The sequence below is a fragment of the Tenrec ecaudatus genome, chromosome 9, assembly GCF_050624435.1.
Source record: "Tenrec ecaudatus isolate mTenEca1 chromosome 9, mTenEca1.hap1, whole genome shotgun sequence".
Lineage (NCBI taxonomy): Eukaryota > Metazoa > Chordata > Mammalia > Afrosoricida > Tenrecidae > Tenrec > Tenrec ecaudatus.
In genome coordinates this window covers 108031374-108050590 of record NC_134538.1, presented here as the reverse complement: position 1 = coordinate 108050590, position 19217 = coordinate 108031374, and the positions used below count along the sequence as shown (strand labels likewise).

At 42.6% G+C, this 19217-nt stretch overlaps 1 protein-coding gene across 2 annotated transcripts in view; it reads left to right on the top strand.

Annotated features, from left to right (window-relative positions):
* CDK14 (cyclin dependent kinase 14) overlaps positions 1-19217 on the top strand; it is a 671591-nt gene that overhangs the window by 419995 nt on the left and 232379 nt on the right. For both annotated transcript variants that reach the window (XM_075558444.1, XM_075558445.1), the window contains exon 10: positions 2096-2189. In XM_075558444.1, the coding sequence (XP_075414559.1) occupies positions 2096-2189 (94 nt within the window). The remainder of the gene's footprint in view (positions 1-2095; positions 2190-19217) is intronic.

Sequence of the window (19217 nt, the reverse complement as noted above, 5' to 3'; positions counted from 1 at the left end):
GGTCTTAAAGGCTTGAAGGTGAACAAGCGGCCATCTAGCTCAGAAGCAGAAAAGCCCACATGGAAGAAGCACACCGGCCAGTGCGATCACGAGGTGCCAAGGGACCAGGTATAAGGCATCATGCAAAAAAAAAAAAGATATAAGTGTGTGTATGTATGTGTATATGTGTGTATATGTATATGTATATATGTATATATACACCATATTAAATGAAGAGGGAAGTGCAGAGTGGAGACCCAAGGCCCAAGTGTCGGCCAATGGAGATCCCCTTATAGAGGGGTTTAGGATAGGAGATGGGTTAATTAGGGTGCGAGGTAGTACCGATGAAGAACACAGCTTTCCCCCAGATCCTGGATGCTTCCTCCCCCCAACTACCATGATCCGAATTCTACCTTGCAGGGCTGGATAGGACAGAGGCTGTACACTGGTACATATGAGGGCTGGAGGTACAGGGAATCCAGGGTGGATGATACCTTCAGGACCAAGGGTGTGAGGGGCGATGCTGGGAGAGTGGAGGGTGAGTGGGTTGGAAAGGGGGAACTGATTACAAGGATCCACATGTGACCTCCTCCCTGGGAGAGGGACAGCAGAGAAGGGGGGAGGGAGACTCCGGATAGGGCAAGATATGACAAAATAACGAGGTATAAATTACCAAGGGCACATGAGGGAGGGGGGAAAGGGGAGGGAGGGGGAAAAAAAGAGGACCTGATGCAAGGGGCTTAAGTGGAGAGCAAATGCCTTGAGAATGATTGGGGCAGGGAATGTATGGATGTGCTTCATACAATTGATGTATGTATATGTATGGATTGTGATAAGAGTTGTATGAGTCCCTAATAAAATGTAAAAAAAGAAAAGAGGAGAAAAAAATGATTAGGGCAAAGACTGTACAGATGTGCTTTATACAATTGATGTATGTATATGTATGAACTGTGATAAGAATTGTATGAGCCCCAATAAATTGTGAAAAACAAACAAACAAACAAACAAACAAATCCTTACCATAGTGAATGAAAGGGGAAGTGCAGAGTGGAGACCCAAAGCCCATTTGTCAGCCACTGGAGATCCCCTCACAGAGGGGTCTAGGGGAGGAGATGAGTCAGTCAGGGTGCGATGTAGCACCAATGAAGAATACAGCTTTCCTCCAGTTCCTAAATGCTTCCTCCCCCCACCCCCAACCCCCACTACCATGATCCAAATTCTACCTTGCAAATCTGGATAGAGCAGAGGTTGTACACTGGTGCAGATAGGAGCTGGAGGCACAGGGAATCCAGGGTGGATGATACCTTCATGACCAGGGGTGTGAGAGGTGATACTGAGAGAGTAGAGGGTGAATGGGCTGGAAAGGGGGAACTGATTACAAGGATCTACATGTGACCTCCTCCTTGAGGGACAGACAACAGAAAAGGGGGGGAAGGAAGACTCCGGATAGGGCAAGATATGACAAAATAATAATTTATAAATTATCAAGGGCTCATAAGGAAGGGGGGAGCGGGGAGAGAGGGGAAAAAAGAGGACCTGATGTAAAGGGCTTAAGTGGAGAGCAAATGCTTCAAAAATGATTAGGGCAAAGAATGTATCAATGTGCTTTATACAATTGATGTATGTATATGTATGGACTGTGATAAGAGTTGTATGAGCCCCTATTAAAAAAATAATACTAATAGGTCGCCAGGTGATTCTGATGCAAAGACAGAATCAAGAAGCACTGGACAGCTGGAGAGTACTATACAATGGGTTATGGTTTTATGAGATATGTTTGGAAATGTGTGTGAGGAAATCAGTTGGAGACTTTATTAGGCAATGAAATCTTAACTAGCTTTTAAGTAAGGTAGAGCGACCAAGGTTGACTATTTCATACCATTTCCAGTATTGTCAGAGCCTAGTATAACGGTGTCTGTTCAGAGTTCTTTGGGGGCAGTAAACAGAGAGAGAGGTGTAGGAGGAAAAGTGGCCAGGTGCGTTGTGTGCCTAGGTATATACGGAACATGCTTGGTGTCCCATTAAGAACATTCTTTATCCAGGACTCTCTATTTCCAGGCGCTGTGGTCCCAGCAGATGCGTTGACTCTTGTAACCAGGCTTTCTTCTCTCTTCAGGGGCGTTGGCTGCATCTTTGTGGAAATGATCCAAGGGGTTGCTGCTTTCCCAGGAATGAAAGACATCCAGGACCAACTGGAAAGGATATTTCTGGTAAAGTCTTTAATTCTTCCTTTTGAGGAAAACTGGTTTCTTATTATTCACGTAATGACAAATTCTACGATGATTAGTAGAAAACAACTTACGGCAGATTTTTGGTTGTTGCATTTTTCCCCAACAGTTTTGGAACTTTGAAAAGCAAATAAAAAATTTAAAATTAGATTAAAATTATGTTGTCAAACCATTATACGTGAATTGATCATGAGAAGGGGTAGCATGAGGGAAGCAGGCTGGAGTAAAGGGTTGTACATGAAGGCTGAGACTGAGGGAGTCAAGGTAATTTCTGTTGCTTCCCCTACTTTCCTGAGCGTGACTTCCTCCCACTCCCCACTCTTCACCATTCGAGTGTTACACTTAGTAACTTTCCTCTGAAAGTAGAGTATGGAGGTGGTGAGTAGGTGGTGAGTAGGAGGTGGTGAGCACCCTGGCAAACTCCACCTCAACCAGGTCATTCAGGTTAACATCATCAATGATTAAGTTGTTTTGATAACGTTTATTCTTGATATGATATGATATGATAAGAAAGACACGTCTATGATTTCTCTCTCAAAAACCCTAACTCAGTGTGATCATGAGCCAGACAAACCCACATTAAGAGGCATTCTACGCAATACCAGACCAGGACCCCTCAAAACTCTCAGTCATCAAACACAGTCTACATTTGGGGAACCACCACCACCCAGAGGAAGCTAAGGGCACTGAAAAGACGAGGCTGTCATCTCCTGTAAGGGTCACAGCCTCACAGAGACTGTAGGGTTGTTATGGGTTGGGATGGACTAGGGGTTCCTAACATTGGTTCCTTAGTGGGGACACATCCACACAGTTTAGTGCCATGTATGTTCATGTATACGTCGAGTTTTTCAGCACATTTAAAAAAATCACTTTATTGAGGGCTCGTATAACTCTTATAATCCATATCCATCCACTGAATGTCAAGCTCATTTTAATATTTGTTGCCCTCATAATTCCCAAAACATTTGCTTTCTACTTGAGTTCTTGGTATCAGCTCCTCAATTTTCCCCCTCCCTCCCCGCTCCCCTTCTCTCATGAACCCTTGATGATTTATAAATTAATATTTTGTTATATCTTACACTGTCCGACCTCTCCCTTCACCCTCTTTTCTGCTGTCCAACCCCATGGAGGAGGTTATATGTAGATCCTTATACTTGGTTCCCCCTTTCTACCCTACCTTCCCTCCACCCTCCCGGTATCGCCACTCTCACCACTGATCCTGAAGGGATCATCCGTCACGGATTCTCTGTGTTTCCAGTTCCTATCTGGACCAGTGTGCATCCTCTGGTCTAGCCAGTTTTGTAAGGTAGAATTGGGATCAAGATAGTTGGGGTGGAAGCATTTAAAAACTAGAGGAAAGTTGTATGTTTTATCATTGCTACACTGCACCCTGACTGTCTGGTCTCCTCCCATAACCCTTCTGTAAGGGGATGTCCCATTGCCTACAGATGGGCTTTGGGACCCCAATCTGTACTCTCCCTCTTTCACAATTATTTGATTTTTTGTTCTGATGATGCCTGATACCTGATCCCTTCAACACCTCGTGGTCACACAGGCTGGTACTTCTATGTGGACTTTGTTGCTTCTGAGCTAGATGGGCACTTGTTTACCTTCAAGCCATTAAGACCCCAGACACTATTTGTTTTGATAGCCAGGCTCCATCAGCTTTCTTCACCACATTTGCTTATGCACATATTTGTCTTCGGCGATAGTGTTGGGAAGGTGAGCATCACGGAATGCCAATTTAATAGAACAAAGTGTTCTTGCATTGAGGGAGTACTTGAGTGGAGACCCAATATCCATCTGCTCCCTTTATACTGAACCTATAAATATATGCTCATAGATCTATTTCCCCATCATCAAATACAAATGTATTTACATATGTACATGCATGTATTTCAACGTCTATAAATGCCCTTTGCCTCCTAGGTCTTTCCTCTATTTCTTTTTACTTTCCTCTTGTCCCACTATCATGCTTAGCCTTCATTTGGGTTTCAGTAATTTCTCTCAGTTAATTTGCCCTTGATCAATCCCTACCAGGCCTCTTACATCATCCTTGCCACTGATTTTGGATCACTTGTTGTTCCTTTGTCCCTGGGTTGGTCAACATCACCTCCTTTCCCCCACCTCCCCCTCTCCCATGTCCTCCTGGAACCATTGTCCCTTTGTTTTCTCCTCCAAACTATTCATCCAGACTATCATATCTAGATAGACCTGCAGAGATAACAATATGCACGCACGCGTGCACGCACACACACACAACAAGACATAGCAAGACAAAATGACAACAGCAAAAACCACCAATGACCCCCCCAAAATTAATTAATTAATTGGGTTTTTTTTTAATTTAAAAACACCTGTAAATTGTTCAAGGTCTGATCTCTAGGAGTGTCCTCTGGTTGTTCGAGTCCGACGGGGTGCCATGCCCTGGCCCCAAAGTCTATTTGGCACTCCCTCGGGACCTCCCTGCTCTGCTCCCCCTGCAGCTCTGCCGCACGCCCTTAGTGTTTTGCCTCGGTGTGGTGGGGTCAGACTGGGCCAATCCCGACACTGAATCTCCAGCTTTGCCCTCTGCAGGGCCATGGGTCAGTGAAGGACATCAATCGGCACATTTTTAAGTAGTTTTTTGTGTAAAATTAGGTGCCTCGGCTGATATTCGGGTGGGCTTATACTCAAGTGTATACAGTAATATACTCATAGTTGGAAGTGGGTGAGGGGTTTATAAGAACTATGTAGACTATTTCTGTAACTTTCTACCTAGTGATTTAGTTTATTTATTTTAAACTATTCTAAAAGTTCAGTAAAGAGCCACGGTCTTGGGAAACCCACAGGAGCAGGTCTGCTTTGGGGGATTAGAATCCTACTTTGTGACTTTTTAAATTTGGTGACACTGGGCAAGAGCTTTAACTGTGTGAAACTTGGTTTCCATAGGGAATAGTAGCATGCACCTCATAAATAATTTTGAGAAGTAAATTACTTAAAACCCCAGTGTTTCTAGAACTCTGCCTGCCATTCTATAAACATCCTATAAAGTTATTATAATTGTTAATAAATTATATGATACAGGGTACTTTCATTCAATGGAATTCCCACATTAGCTCATCTTCATATAAATTATTTCTTTAGGCATAGTATTAGGTAAGTAAAGGTGTTTGTTAAAAGATTCAAATTACATGCATCCTAGCAGATATATAGATTACATCCACTCCTTATTTGTCAGCATACTGAAGTTCTAAAGATCCCAGGTGAAAACCAGCATTATGTGGAAATGGAGGCTGATCACATCAGGTCACCAAATGGAAGGTGACTGCAGCATTGCGTAACTGCCAGATGACACCACTATGTAACTACCAAACCATTGAGAATATTGATTCGACCAAGTTAGCACCTAATCTTAATGATCACATCCAGCATTGCTCTCATCCTCCCACCTCACGTTTGTTACTGCCCGACGTACACCATTACTACACAAAATAGAGTAGATTGCTCCCATGGCCCTAAGTGCAGAATATCAGACAGTCCGATCATTGGTTGTAAGGTCCAGTCTCGGGATATGCACTTGAGAGAAAATAATGAGACAGAGAAAGCATGCATGGTGCTCACCGATCCATGAAGCCAGAGAGCGAAGTCTTCTCCAACAGGTTTCTGTAGTCGTGGGGCTTGCAAGCCCTGGGAGCTCAGCTGTAGTACGGTGGGCAGGTACTAGAGGCCCACATGTAACAAGATGGGCAGGTACTAGAGGCAAGATGGAAACAACTTTGGAAGCCCCTAAGCTGGCTCAACCTTGGGGTCCCTGAGCTCTCTCCAGGGGACAGTCTGTGAATCAGTGTCAGAAGGGGGTTGGGACAGACAGTAGAACCTGACTACTCAGAGATAGATAGCCTCTAGCCGCATAGCAAGCAGCCATGTGCTGAAATGGAAGAAGCATCTTAAAAGTAGCATTATTTTGGTAGGGGTGGGGGGCAGGGGCCAGTATTTGGGGGATAACTTTTAGTCAGGAGAATGTAACTGGGTGTCATCTCTATCACAAATGTGAAGGTCTTCCTCTGCCAGTCTCGGCTTCCTAAACTCTCTGTTATGAGTGTAGCCCATGTGGCCGCATACATGCGCCTCCCAGTCCTTACTGCCCCGCAGTCGGTAATTGTAGGGTAGGTGTATCCTACCTCTCCCTTCTTCTTTAAAAATGGGGACAGAATGTTTGGAGCAGGCTTTCATCTGACCCTGTCTCGATATGTGCTCCTGGTTTATCGTGCATGTGAGTTTGCAGCTACAGCGTTGCAGTGCAGCTTTCTTACGGAGGTTAGAGGCTGCAGCAGGGCACCATGATTGGACTGGAGACACTACAGCCAACAGCAAGGACATAAGAAAGAAGACTAAAGTTTAGGAAGTTGCGGCGCATACAAACCCCCGTATAGTATCCACTGCCCCACAGCAGTGCTATTCACTCACACTAAGTGACATCCTGGAATCTCTCCACTCTGGATACCTTCTTCCTAGATTGGTTCTATGGGTTTCTTTTCCTAGAGAATGGTGATTCTAATTTCTTTCCTGTACTTAATTATTTATTGCTGTAGGGAACTCTGGTGTCATTGTAGTTCATGTGTTGGGCTGCTCACCCCGAGGTCAGTCATTGGAACCCCCAGCCCCTCCACCAGGGGAAGAGGAGGTATCCTACCCCCCTAAAGACATACAGCCTCAGACACTCAGGAACAGTTGTTGTTCTCCTGTTGTCCTGTAGGGTAGCTGTGAGTTGGTACGTGACTCGACTGGAGGTAATGCTCATTGCCCATAAGTCCCTGTCTGTATGCAAATGTTCAAATCATGTTTTAGGATTATCAAAATAATTTATCTTTATTCTGGAAGGGTCACTCAATTCCAAATTGTATAAACACAAATCACCTTATACTACTATCTGGAGAAAACAGCATGGAGTACTTTGTATATGCTTTATAGTTTTATATGTGCTTTATAGTTTTTTTCTGTATATGTTAAGAATAGTGTCATATTTTCAATACCATTTTACAACTTGAATTTTTCCCCTTATAATATCTACTAAACAATTTTCCTTGGGGGAAAAAAATCATGAAGCTCCACACCATGGCATGGAAGGGTTTAATTGGATGCATGAAACATTGTTCATTTAGCCAGCACTGTATTGATACGTCATTTATAGTTTTTCTCTATTATTTTTAGCAGTTATCCTTTTAGCTAAAATAATAATTACTTTTGAAAATTTTAAATACGGTGACTTTTTATTTTTGATAAATTGACTACCCTTGAATATCAATCCCTTCATTTAAGCTCTTAAAATATTTCCTTTCTTCTGTCCCGAAGAACAAGTTTTTCTGTTTCATTGATTCTTTATACCAGGAAGAAATGATGCTTATGAACTTGTATTTTCCTATCTAAAAACATGTTAAATCTCTTTTCTTATTCATAGTTTATGGTCTGTAGCAAAAAAATTTGCTGTTCATTTTTTCTGCTAAGCTTTTAATTTTACATAGTCATTTCACGTAATTTCCATGAGCATTTTTGTAAAAATCTAATAGAATTTGCAGGACAACACTGAAAAATGAGAGAGATCATTTTAAAGGACCTTAGTTTGCATATCTAGATTTTGATGTTAAAACCTATCTCAAAAAGTGGATCTTTTTTATTTATGTAAAGCTAAAGTACAATAACATTACAGCATTGAAATGTTTCCTGAAGGTAATACCCTAACTCGAGATTCCACTTAAGCTTCTATTTTCTGATTATTGAACAGTAATGATGTAATCTGTGACATTCAGGTTTATTTAATGCTAAGTAACATCAAATTGTTATCTTTGAAATCAGAGAACTTCAACTAGGAACTGTATAGCTAAGAATATATCCATAATGTATTATTTTAGAATGAATTTTAAAGTAAGGGAAATTATTATGTTAATGAAGCCTCTTTTTTTCTCAAAACCATTTTATTGGGGGGTAATAGAGTATAGCTCCGTAGTTCAGTCACACCTGGCAGGCAGTATTGTGCACTTGCTACCACAGTTTCAAACATCCTCTTCCTTCTGGAGCTCCTTGATGCCAGCTGCCCTTTACCCCGCCTTCTCCACCGTACCCCCATGACCCCACTCTCCTTGTGGTCTCTATAGATTCATCCTCCTGGGTTTCATACACAGAGAATCAGAAAAACATGGAAGAAAAATCCAAGAGGGCTACCCACAATGACGAAACACATCAGAGACAAACCCCAATAATGAGGGGGAAAAAACACAGAAATTGTTGAAAAGATCAGGCCTAACATGTATCAGAGTGAGAGGGATCAATTGACAGACTCTTAACCGTTCAAGTCAGATTCGTCATTTTGCTCTCTGATAGTCATCTCGCCAGTGCTCTGGCCGTCAGTCTGTTCCTATCCCTCCATTATGGATAGAGGGAAATCACCAGAGGCTTATTTCCTGTTGATGAGGTATCATTATGTAGCTGGAAATCCAAAAATGAGTTTCATGAAAGCATAGATTATTGATAAGGCTTAGCGAAAAATTCCCCTTTTAAGTACCATATTTTTACTTACCTCTTTTTTTGATTGGTAATGCCCTATTAGATTACTTCTAATATGGAGGTTTGCTGTCATTTCTTAATTTTATAGCAATAATTTCCATACCCAGAAATTTTATGGATATTCTGAGACCTCCAAGCTATAACTAGGCTTTTAATAAGTTAGAGAAATAAATTGTTGTAAATTTCCCACCGGAATATCGATACACTGAGTTGTTAGGGCACATCCACCCTTAAGTGCAGATAACCATCATAATTTATGGTAATAACTTTTTCATTTACTGTAATTATTTCACATGTGTAATGCTTTCTGAACTATAAAGGGCCCTTGATAATTAGGAGCTAAAGACCATCATCTACACAAAATCGCTGCTTTAAGATTAAATGATGTAACGTTTTTGCCCTAAAGAATTGGACATGACTAAAAAATGAGAGCACTACACACTTCTCTCGACAGTAAGTGCTACCGTTTAAATATTTTATTTCTCTCCTGAATTATTTGGAGGACCCCTGGTAACTCAATTGTCTGAAATTCCGAATGTTCAGCTTATATCACACCAAAGAAGCAAACGCTCCAGGACAGGAATAATTGTTGGGCGGGGAGGCTTTATAGACCCCACCCATGAATCACTGGGAAAAAATGCTTTCCCAGGGTGACCTTTTATGTCTGGTCTGAAGAGGAACGACTATTAAAGTGCGATTAAATGCACTTTGGGGATCTTCTCATGTAAACAGCCAGAGACGGTAGGAAAGCAGGGGTGAGGTAGCTGGCCTCCGGTAGAGCATCGCCAGGGAGATAATCAACTCTGAAGTCATGAAGCATGGGATTATTTTGGTTTGTTCTGTGTTTTAATACAGAGATTAAGTCCATTCATTCACCTGTGAACTGTGTACCAAAAGATAGTTAATAACTATGAAGCACAAAATTAATAGCTCGCTATCCAAGATAACTAATATAATTAACTCCCACACAGAGTCCTTACACTGAATGTGAAAGGCACCAGATCAGTCAGTAAGAAGCCTTTGTAACCACAACACCCACCCACCCCGCCCCCACCAATCCATTGAATCCATTTCTGGAACACAATCTATATAAGACGAGCTGGCTCTGCTGCATTTCGAGATTTCAACATTAAATCATTTTCCTTGAAATCGCAGTGCTTATATGCAGCAAAGGAGAGAAAGTGATGGGATTTTGACAAATCATTTTAAAGACGATCTGAATTGCCAGGTGAATGGGCACCTAATTCTCTGAGCAGCAACTCTGCTCTTAGATCGAAGAGTGATTTATTTTCATTTCTTCAGCATTGCCCATTTTTTAATGCGGTGTAATGTATTCTGTTCGCCTCCATTAGTTACAAAGGGGGGCAGTAGACTGCATTCATCCGGTGAATATATATTCAGAGTGACAAAATCAGAGCTAATAAGAAAATTTGTATTCTAACTGCAATGTTCTGAATTGCAAAAGAAGTCTACTTGGTTGGCTCTTGGGAATATGCATTTTTCTTGCTTCAAAACAGCTGAGCAAATGGCAGCGAGTGCTTGCACAGCTGCCTGCAACCTTTGGCAGATGCGCCTGGGTTTGTGTGGCTTGGGGCCCAGTGCAAGGCAGTCTTGACAGTGGGTCTGGCAGGACTCAGTCTTTGGGGTATGTTGCTGTCCCCTCTCCCCTGCCCACCTGTCTTTGAATGCTGATAACCCTGGGTTGTTTCCCTGCTCTCCGAGCCTTCTGGCTTGCAATAGAAATTCATCCACTGGTTGTTCGCTAACATATGCACATGATTTGATTGGTACAGTTGTTAAACTGTATCTCCCGCCCCACCTCCATTCCATGTATATGCCATTTGTCTGTATTTGTATATGTTTCATTCAGAATTGAAACACGTGTGTGTGTGTCTGTGTGCGTGTCTAAGGCCAGGAGCTTAAGGAACTGACTGCTACATCTCTCTCCTGTGCAGCGGCTGGTGGGTTCCACTTGCTGACCTGGACTAGCATCCCACCACCGCACCCCTCAGAATCCCTCTACCCTTTCTCATTTAAAAAGTGTGTCGGTCCAGGAGGACAGCTAAGACGGTGGGTGTAAAGGAGAAAAGTGTTAGGACAGTGTTTGACCAAGCATCGAGGGAAAGGCTACAAGATCTAAAGTGGAAAAGGGTGACATTAGAGTGAAGCACTGGGCTAGTCGCCTAATGGTGGGTGGTTGAAACCTACCCGGAAGTGTCCTGGAAACAGACCTGGGGATCTGCTTCCCAGAGGCCACAGCCTTGAGAACTCCGGGAAGCCGTGGGCAGCGCATGACCACAGCAATGAAGCTGGAGGGGCACTGCGGGCAAGGCAGGCAAGGGCAATTACGTAGGAGTGGGGTGGGGGCAGGAGGGGTCTGTTGAAGGAGCGAAGGTGGGTGGGGTTGCATGGGTAAAACTGGGCTTTAACAAAATTAAAAATTAAATACAGGTACAATTATTCATAAAGTAATAAAACAAGTAAGCAAATACTTAACATGAGGGTAAGAATGTTACAATGGCAGGGTAATAAAATTAATACATTGTGATGTTATGATAGCAACTGAGAGAAGTAGAGAACTAAGCAATCCATGTTGGGATGGAAGACGGTGGAGATAGACTTTGTTCATTTAATGACGATCGCAGCACGACTTACCTGTGGTGGCACATCTTGGGCTTGGGTTTTTTACCACAAGGTCAGCAGTTTGAACTCACCAGCTGTTCCACGGGAGAGAAAAAGGGTCTCTGTGAGTCCCTGTGACTTGATGGCTGTGAGTTTTCGATAATGCGACTTAATCAATTCAGTGCATAATTATTTTGATTTCCACTTATCTTTTCAAGTCATATCAATATGCATAATTTTTTGACATAGTAGCAAATTATTTCAGTGCAATCTGTTTGTGAAAAATAAAACAAGAATTTAGAAACCATATGATAACTCCAAATCAGTACTTAAAGATAATCAGTGTTAAGCATTTTTTGTAGTTGTTTTTTCTAGATTTTCACAGTTGAGTTCACGGTACATTTGTGACTCTTCAGCTTCTCTTTCATCTTAAGATTAAATAAGGAGTTATTTTCAAGTCAATACATATTTGAAAATAATATTTTAATTGTGCAATGATATTCTATAAATGTGATAAAATTTGCTAACATCTTCCCTTAGTAATAAGTAATTTTCTTGTAGTTTTTACATTAGAGTAAACATCCCATATTTTTAACCTATTCAATTATCCATTCATCCATCAAGGAGTATGGGAACTAGTGGGGGACAGGAGTCGAGGAAGGAATGAACAACAGAAATGGAGGAAGGACCCATTACTTGAGGGAGACTGTAGCTCAACCAGGCTAAGTCCTCTCGAAGGGATGGGAATGTTAGGAGGCCAGCGCCCTTTCTCTCGGGGCCGCTCTTAGCTCCGTCCTCACTCTGTGTGCACAGGAGAGAACCTTTCACCCAGAGGGAGACAAGGCCTTTGACGGGGAAAATGGACCAATATCTGAACTTGGTTACAAGAATTGAAACTTGGTTTTCAAAGGAGACCTGCACTTCTCCTTGGTGTTCCAAGGATCCTAGAGGTAAGGGCCGCGTAGCCTCAAGGGGAAGCATGGTCCCTGTGTTTCCATATGGGGAAAAGTGTTGAAGAGATGAAATTTAAGAAATTAGAGAAATAACATGAGTGAATCATATGGAAGCTGTAGATAAATGCTTTAAGTTCTGTGTTCCTAAGCTAACAGAAATGTTGGCAACATACCCCGTGAGGGTCATTTGCTTAAGGACAACTAGGACAGTGATGCGCTCCACTATAAAATAGCTCGTCGCATTTCTCTGTGCAAAGAAACTTCTGCGCCAAGGTTAGCTGGCCTGTTACATAGACAGGATAGGGATTAGCTCACATGGTGAAGCAAGTGCTTGTGGCTCTGCGTGGTTTTCCATTGTAGCACTGTAAACTTTCTGTACATGAAACTAAGAACATTTATGTTTGTGTTTCCATTAAGCTATTCTTTTGTTTAAAACAAGTACTTATTACCTTCCTACTTTGAACTCAAACTATTCTTCCGTGTTCTAAAGTGACCACGGTGCACCAAACAGCTTCTCTTTCCAGGAATTCCATCCCAGTGAGATAAGCTAGTAAGTGAACAAATGTGTCGTGTGGCAGTAAGGCCTGTGAGAGCTGCTACTCCACATATGGTGGCCTGGGAAGGTCTTTCTCATAAAGCAATGCTTGTTAATATCCGGGCACATCATCGCAGACAACATGTGTAAGCTAAATGCTAATGCTAAATGCGGAGATTGCAGCCAGTGCCACGAAATCACTTGCGTATGCACAAGTAGGTGGGAAACTCACCGAAAGGGCAATAAAGTGTGTGTGTGTGTGTGTGTGTGTGTTTCAAGATTAACATACAGCTTTGGAAACCCTGTGGGACAATTCCAACTTGCTATCAGTTTTCCTACAATTAGAATCGGCTCAACAATTATGTGTTTTGGTTTTTGAGTAGTGACGAACTAGGAAGCATTGATTATAGAAAAAATGTGAGACTTGAGTGAGTAAAGAAGTTAGGATGCCACATTAGGGATATTTATCAATAGTTATAGATTTCATAACATGGCATCAATATTTCCAGGACAGTGAAGACTAAGATATTTATAAAGGGCACCTGAAGCTATACAGACGCATTTAGTAGGTCAAGGTATTGGAATAGGCAAGAGGAGGTGGTGGATTGAAAATGTGATTGAAAGTTTATCTGAAAACTAATTTGGAATGGGAGGAAAGCGAGAGAGATTTGAATAAATGTCATAGAGAAGAAAGGGGAATTGAAAGGATCACGATATGCATGATTCTTGAATAAAACGGTATGTATGACCTGCAGAGTAATGTGCATATGAAAGAGTGACGGGTGTTTAAAGGAATAGATAATATTTGCAGTGACATTGTGATACCACATAATTTGTAGCAATTATATGATTTGAGGACCAAGAAATTGCCGAGCACACTTTTTACTCTCTTGGTGAATCTGACATATTAGGAATGGAAATGCTGCATCCCGGATGCTCTGATTTACAAAAGTGTATGTACTTTCTTACTAAGCTCTGAGTGACGCTGGGCATATCCATGCCTCCTGTACATACCTCCCAGTGGAAGTAATTTTCATTATAGCTTGTTAGGGATTTAGTGGTTTGCCTCTGTGATCCAATTGTCTTCAATGGTTGGAATATTTTTTAACCTAATATATACAATTGTGGAGATGGTGCAGGACTTGGCTACCTTTCCTTCTGTTGGACATAGGCCTGCCATGTGTCAGAACCAACTCAAGCACACCTAACAACAACTAACAATGATACATAGCTGTGTCAGATGACCAGTCAGCAGTGGTTTTTATCTTTCGTGGTTTTCTGAGCTAGACTGGACCGTTGTGACTTGGAGTCTCATGTGGTTACCAACGAATGGTGACTTAGTGGGAACTACCAGAGGATAGAGCAGATGGGCTGGACAGGCATTTCTCTCTCTCTCTCTCTCTCTCTCTCTCTCTCTCTCTCTCTCTCTCTCTCTCTCTCTCTCTCTTTTATCAAGCCTTGGGATCTCTCCACATAGTCTGCCTCCTGGGCTCTTTGGTTGTCCTCATCGCTTGCTATCCAGGTTCCAAGGTAACTTCGGAAGCCATGGCCTGACCCTGCTGGTCAGAGTAGTCACAGCCCTCACCAAAGTTAAGGGGAGAGAAAGGGACCGTGTGTTATATAAGAGAAGTGACAAGATATTTCGACCCATATCTTAAACCTGCCAGTAACCATGTAAATTTTCAAGTATTAAGCCTCTTTGTTGGGAACAAATCATCCTTAAAGCAGCTTTCTCCAGTTCCTGAATTTTCGTAGTCTTCCTCATACTCTCTAGAGTTACACAACACCGCTTCTCGTGCTATAAATATGAAAGTGTGAATTGTCTCAGTGTTGCTTGGTGGGTCATGAGATCCCTCATTAGCTCCCCCCTCCCCCCTTTGCTCCCTTTCTGGAATAGCGAGCTCTCAGACGTGTCAGACGGAGAAGAGATTGTGGAACACTGCTACAGTGGGACAACTCTGAGGCAAGTGACGAGGTGCTGACACGTCTGAAAGATTCTCCGAATGTTGTCTGGAACGTGGATTTTCTTAACTCAATTTTGCCTTAATTTTTTTCTTTCATTTGCAACAGGTTTCAACCAATCACCTAAGTGTTTCATTCCTCAAACACCACATGTTATATGTTCCGGTCGATAATGGTTAGCGTGATTCCCAGTGATCCGTACTTCCTGTTACATATGCCTGTGTGTGATACTCTCCTTTTGTGGGAGGCTGGACTGGGTGATGCTTTGCACTTAATAAGTAGACTGTGATAAAGAGAGGGGATGCTACTCTGAGATTATGTGGTTACAAAAGAGAGTACTATTTCCTTTCTTCCTCTATGGCGGACTTGCTCTGCAAGAAATTAGTTGTCTTGTTGGGAGGTGTTCTCTGGACTGACTCTTATGGCCGAGACCTGATGTTTCCAGCCAACCCCACACTAAGGCGTGGACACTCGGCCACAGCGAAGTAAGTGAGCTGGAAGTGGCTTTCCCTAGGAGGAAACGGCTGCATTGTTAGATGCCAGGTATCATCGAGTTGCATCCACTGCCCTGTCCTGCAGGCACGGTGGCAGTTCATTTCACAGGGGGTCTTCTCTGTTTTATTGGCCCTTTTCTAGGCCCCAATCCCTCCCAATAACATCCCTCCTGGTGACATGCCCACAGCCACAGAGAAGACGTCTCCCCATCCTTCTTTCAAAATAGAATTCTGCCCTAACTTGGTCCCGACACACTTCTGTTCCCACAGTGGCCCCGCTGCTCTCAAACTCACTGACAAGGCCCTTTGCAGCAGATTTGCTCAACACGGTTCATCTTTTGATTTCTTGACTGTTGCTTCTGCATGCATTGATTATGGATCCAAGTAAGATGAAATCGCTGGCCACGTTGGTGTCTTCACTCCATTTATCTCACGATACTGTTGAAATCTCATGGTGAGGACTTCTCTCTCTGCATTGACTTGTAACCATGCTGAAGATTGGGCGTGCATCTTCAGCAGGAAGGGCTGCGCCGCCTCGTCACTTTCAGCAAGCAGGGTGGGCTGTCTGCTTATTACAAGTTGATGAGCCTTCCTCCATAGTCATTTTCTAAAACATGTTCACGAGCATATAATTTACATACCATACAATTCAGTGGTTTAAATATATTTGAAATAGTTTAGCAATCATCACAATCAGTTCTAGAACATTTTCTTCATCTTTGCACCCAGTATTATTAGCTTCCCATTACCTTGCAACTTCCCTACCTTCCCTGCCATGACCCTAAAGAAATACTAATCTAGCCATTGTCTCTATTGGATTTCATATGAAAAATCATTAAGAAGATTTCAACAGTAACCACAGAATAAAACTTCAATATGAAAGAACACAGAAAATAATAGCAACTAGAATAAATTTAAAATGGATAAATGAAAAATGGAATCACTCCATGAGGGTATGTACTGAGCAGGGCCACATTGTAAGAAGTAATTGTTCTCAGTTTAGGGGTTATGATTATGTGTAAGCTCAAAATCCATGTCTGAAGTTTATATATTCCCGGTTCACTGTAGACACAGTGTTTTCAGCTTGTTGAGAAATAATTTAAGTAACCTCCATGACACATTTGATTATTCTAATATGAGGTATCATTAATATAGCCAATAGTATAGGTTTTAGAGTATTGGAGAAAGGAAAATATACTTCTATAGGAAAATTTTCCAGCATAAAATTCATGAAATGTCAATTATACAGGTTAAAAACAACACTGTTGAAGAAAGCAATGAGAGTTAGACACCAGGCAAACATTTCAGTCACACTCATTCACCAAGGGAACACTATATCTGCAGGACTAAGGTCTGTCACAAAAGCAACGACAACAAAAAAAGCATGAAAGTAGTGCGCATGCGGCAGTCTTCAGTGGTATGGAAGTAGTGCGCATGCGGCAGTCTTCAGTGGTATGGAAGTAGTGCGCATGCGGCAGTCTTCAGTGGTATGGAAGTAGTGCGCATGCGGCAGTCTTCAGCGGTCAATTATTAGCCCTCCCCCTGTCCTTCAGGCCTCGTTCTTCGTCCTGCACTCCTTCCAAAGCCCGAACCGCTGCCTACAAGTAGGTTCTGACTCTCACACACAGCAAAAGAAACTACCATCAGTCAAGGCCACCTCTGAGCACACCTATAGGACAGAGTGGAAGTTCCCCTCTGGGTTTCAGAAGCAGCGAACCTTATAAGGAGAGGAGGCCTCCTCTGTCTCCCATGGAGCACCTGGTGGGCTCCCATGGCTGGCTTTGCAGTCAGCAGCCCAAACGTAACCCACTTTGTCACCAGGGCTCCGCATTCTGACTCACAGCGACCCCGGAAGGGTTTTCCAAGCCTGGAAAGGGTTCCAGGAGTAGATAGTATCATCTTTCTCTGATTGAGCAAGTGGTGGTTTGAACCACCAACCTTGCAGCTGGCAGCCCAGCGCATAACCCACAGTACCATAAGGGCCAAACTTTACTAATTGCTGCCTTGTGAGAGACCCTGATTTGGATCTTCATTATGCCCGTATGCTTGACCTCCAGAACCTAAGACATCATGATTGTTGCTTAAAACCACAGGCTTTCAGGTATCCTGTTCTCCATCAGTAGATAACTAACAAATCTTTTTGGATCCTGTGATGAAGACAGAACAGGTACTATCTTCTTTTGATCCCACAGATAAAAAACCTGATCTTCAGAAGGAGCATCAACATGGCCAACAGTTAAATACATCTCAGGACTGACTTCCAATCCTCAATCTGCCCACTCTTTCACTGAAATGCCCTTCTCTCTTGCATTTGCTTTGTTTTGGTTCTGAACCTGCACTGCGTATGACAATAACCTTGGAATTGTTTTCCAAGCACAGACAGACCTCATTGTGTTATACTTTGCAGATGCTGTTTCTTTTTTACAAAGTAAAGCTGTGTGGCACCCAGCAGCACGAGCTCATATCTCTGTGTGATTCTCATAATACTTCAGTCTTTCATGTGCCATTGCACACTTAATAGATTACAGTATAGTATAAACATAACTTTTATTGCAGTATTAACTATAAAGGCGATCTGGAAGCGAACCCACAATATCTTTGAGGCATGCCTGGACTCAGCCACTCAATCGATCTCAAGGGGTGGAACAGCTCAATGTATTCAGACTAATAAGCAGGCCCCCGGTGATTAGTCCTCTGATTAAGAACCTCGACTGTAAAGTAAGATACATGTGGTAATCTGAAATACTGTGTTTGTTGTAATGTTTCTGATCTGATCTGTCTCAAACTCACTGCCATCAAGTCGGCTCTGACTCATGGTAACCCTGTAGGGTAGGACAACGGTTCTTAACCTGTGGGTCGCGACCCCTTTGGGGGCCAAACAACCCTTTCACAGGGGTTGCCCATTTATAACAGTAGCACAATTACAGTTAAGAAGTAGCAATGAAAATGATTTTATGGTTGGGGGGTCACCCCAATTGAGGAACTGTATGAAAGGGGTCACGGCATTAGGAAGGTTGAGACCCACTGCTCTAGGACAAGGTAGAACTGTCCCTGTGGGCTTCTAAGACTGCACAACTTAACAGGACTAGAAAGCCTCCTATGGAACTTCCCCTGGGGAGCAGTTGGTGGTTTCTAACTGCTGGCCTTGGCACTTAGCTGCCCAGTGCATAGTCACTGCGTCACCAGGGTGCCCCTGTGAGGATGTAACACTTGGAAGCCTAGATGATGCAGACACACCATCTAGAACATAAAGATCATGTGCTGTCAGACCCAGCCCTGCATTTCTCTAGAAGTAATTTCGGTGTAATCTTCAAGGGACCAGCCTTATAAGGAGTATATTTGAGACTTTTCCCCCCACATGGATTTTTGTTAATAATATCAGGTAACTATTATTAGAATCGTGTACACAAGCAAATGAAGGTCTGTAATCACCACACCCCAGAACTGTAACTTCTTTTCTGCCTTGATCACTTGGTTGACAAGACCCCCCACCCACATTTGTCAGTCTACTGTTTCTTCTGCCTCAGAAGACTTCACCCTCAAGGATAAATCTGTCCAGGATGCTCGTCCTTTTGTGAGGCATGAGTTCATTTAAAATCTGACCTTGTATCATTGCCTGTCCCACTCATCTGCTTAACACCCCCCAAAAAAAGCCTTTTCCAAACAAATTCTAGTTTAGATTGATTTCTCATGTCTTGCTATTATATTTCTTGATATAAAGATATGACTGGTTGATTCAAATATAAAATAATGTGCCCTTCTCACTGGAGCATGTCCTTTCAGGACAATTTCATCCTGCCAGGATAACAGATGGCCTTGCCTTGCAGTGGGATTTGCCCTCTAACAACTCACGTCTCTTTTGACCAGGACAGGAATGCCATTTCCATTTAGACCATAGACT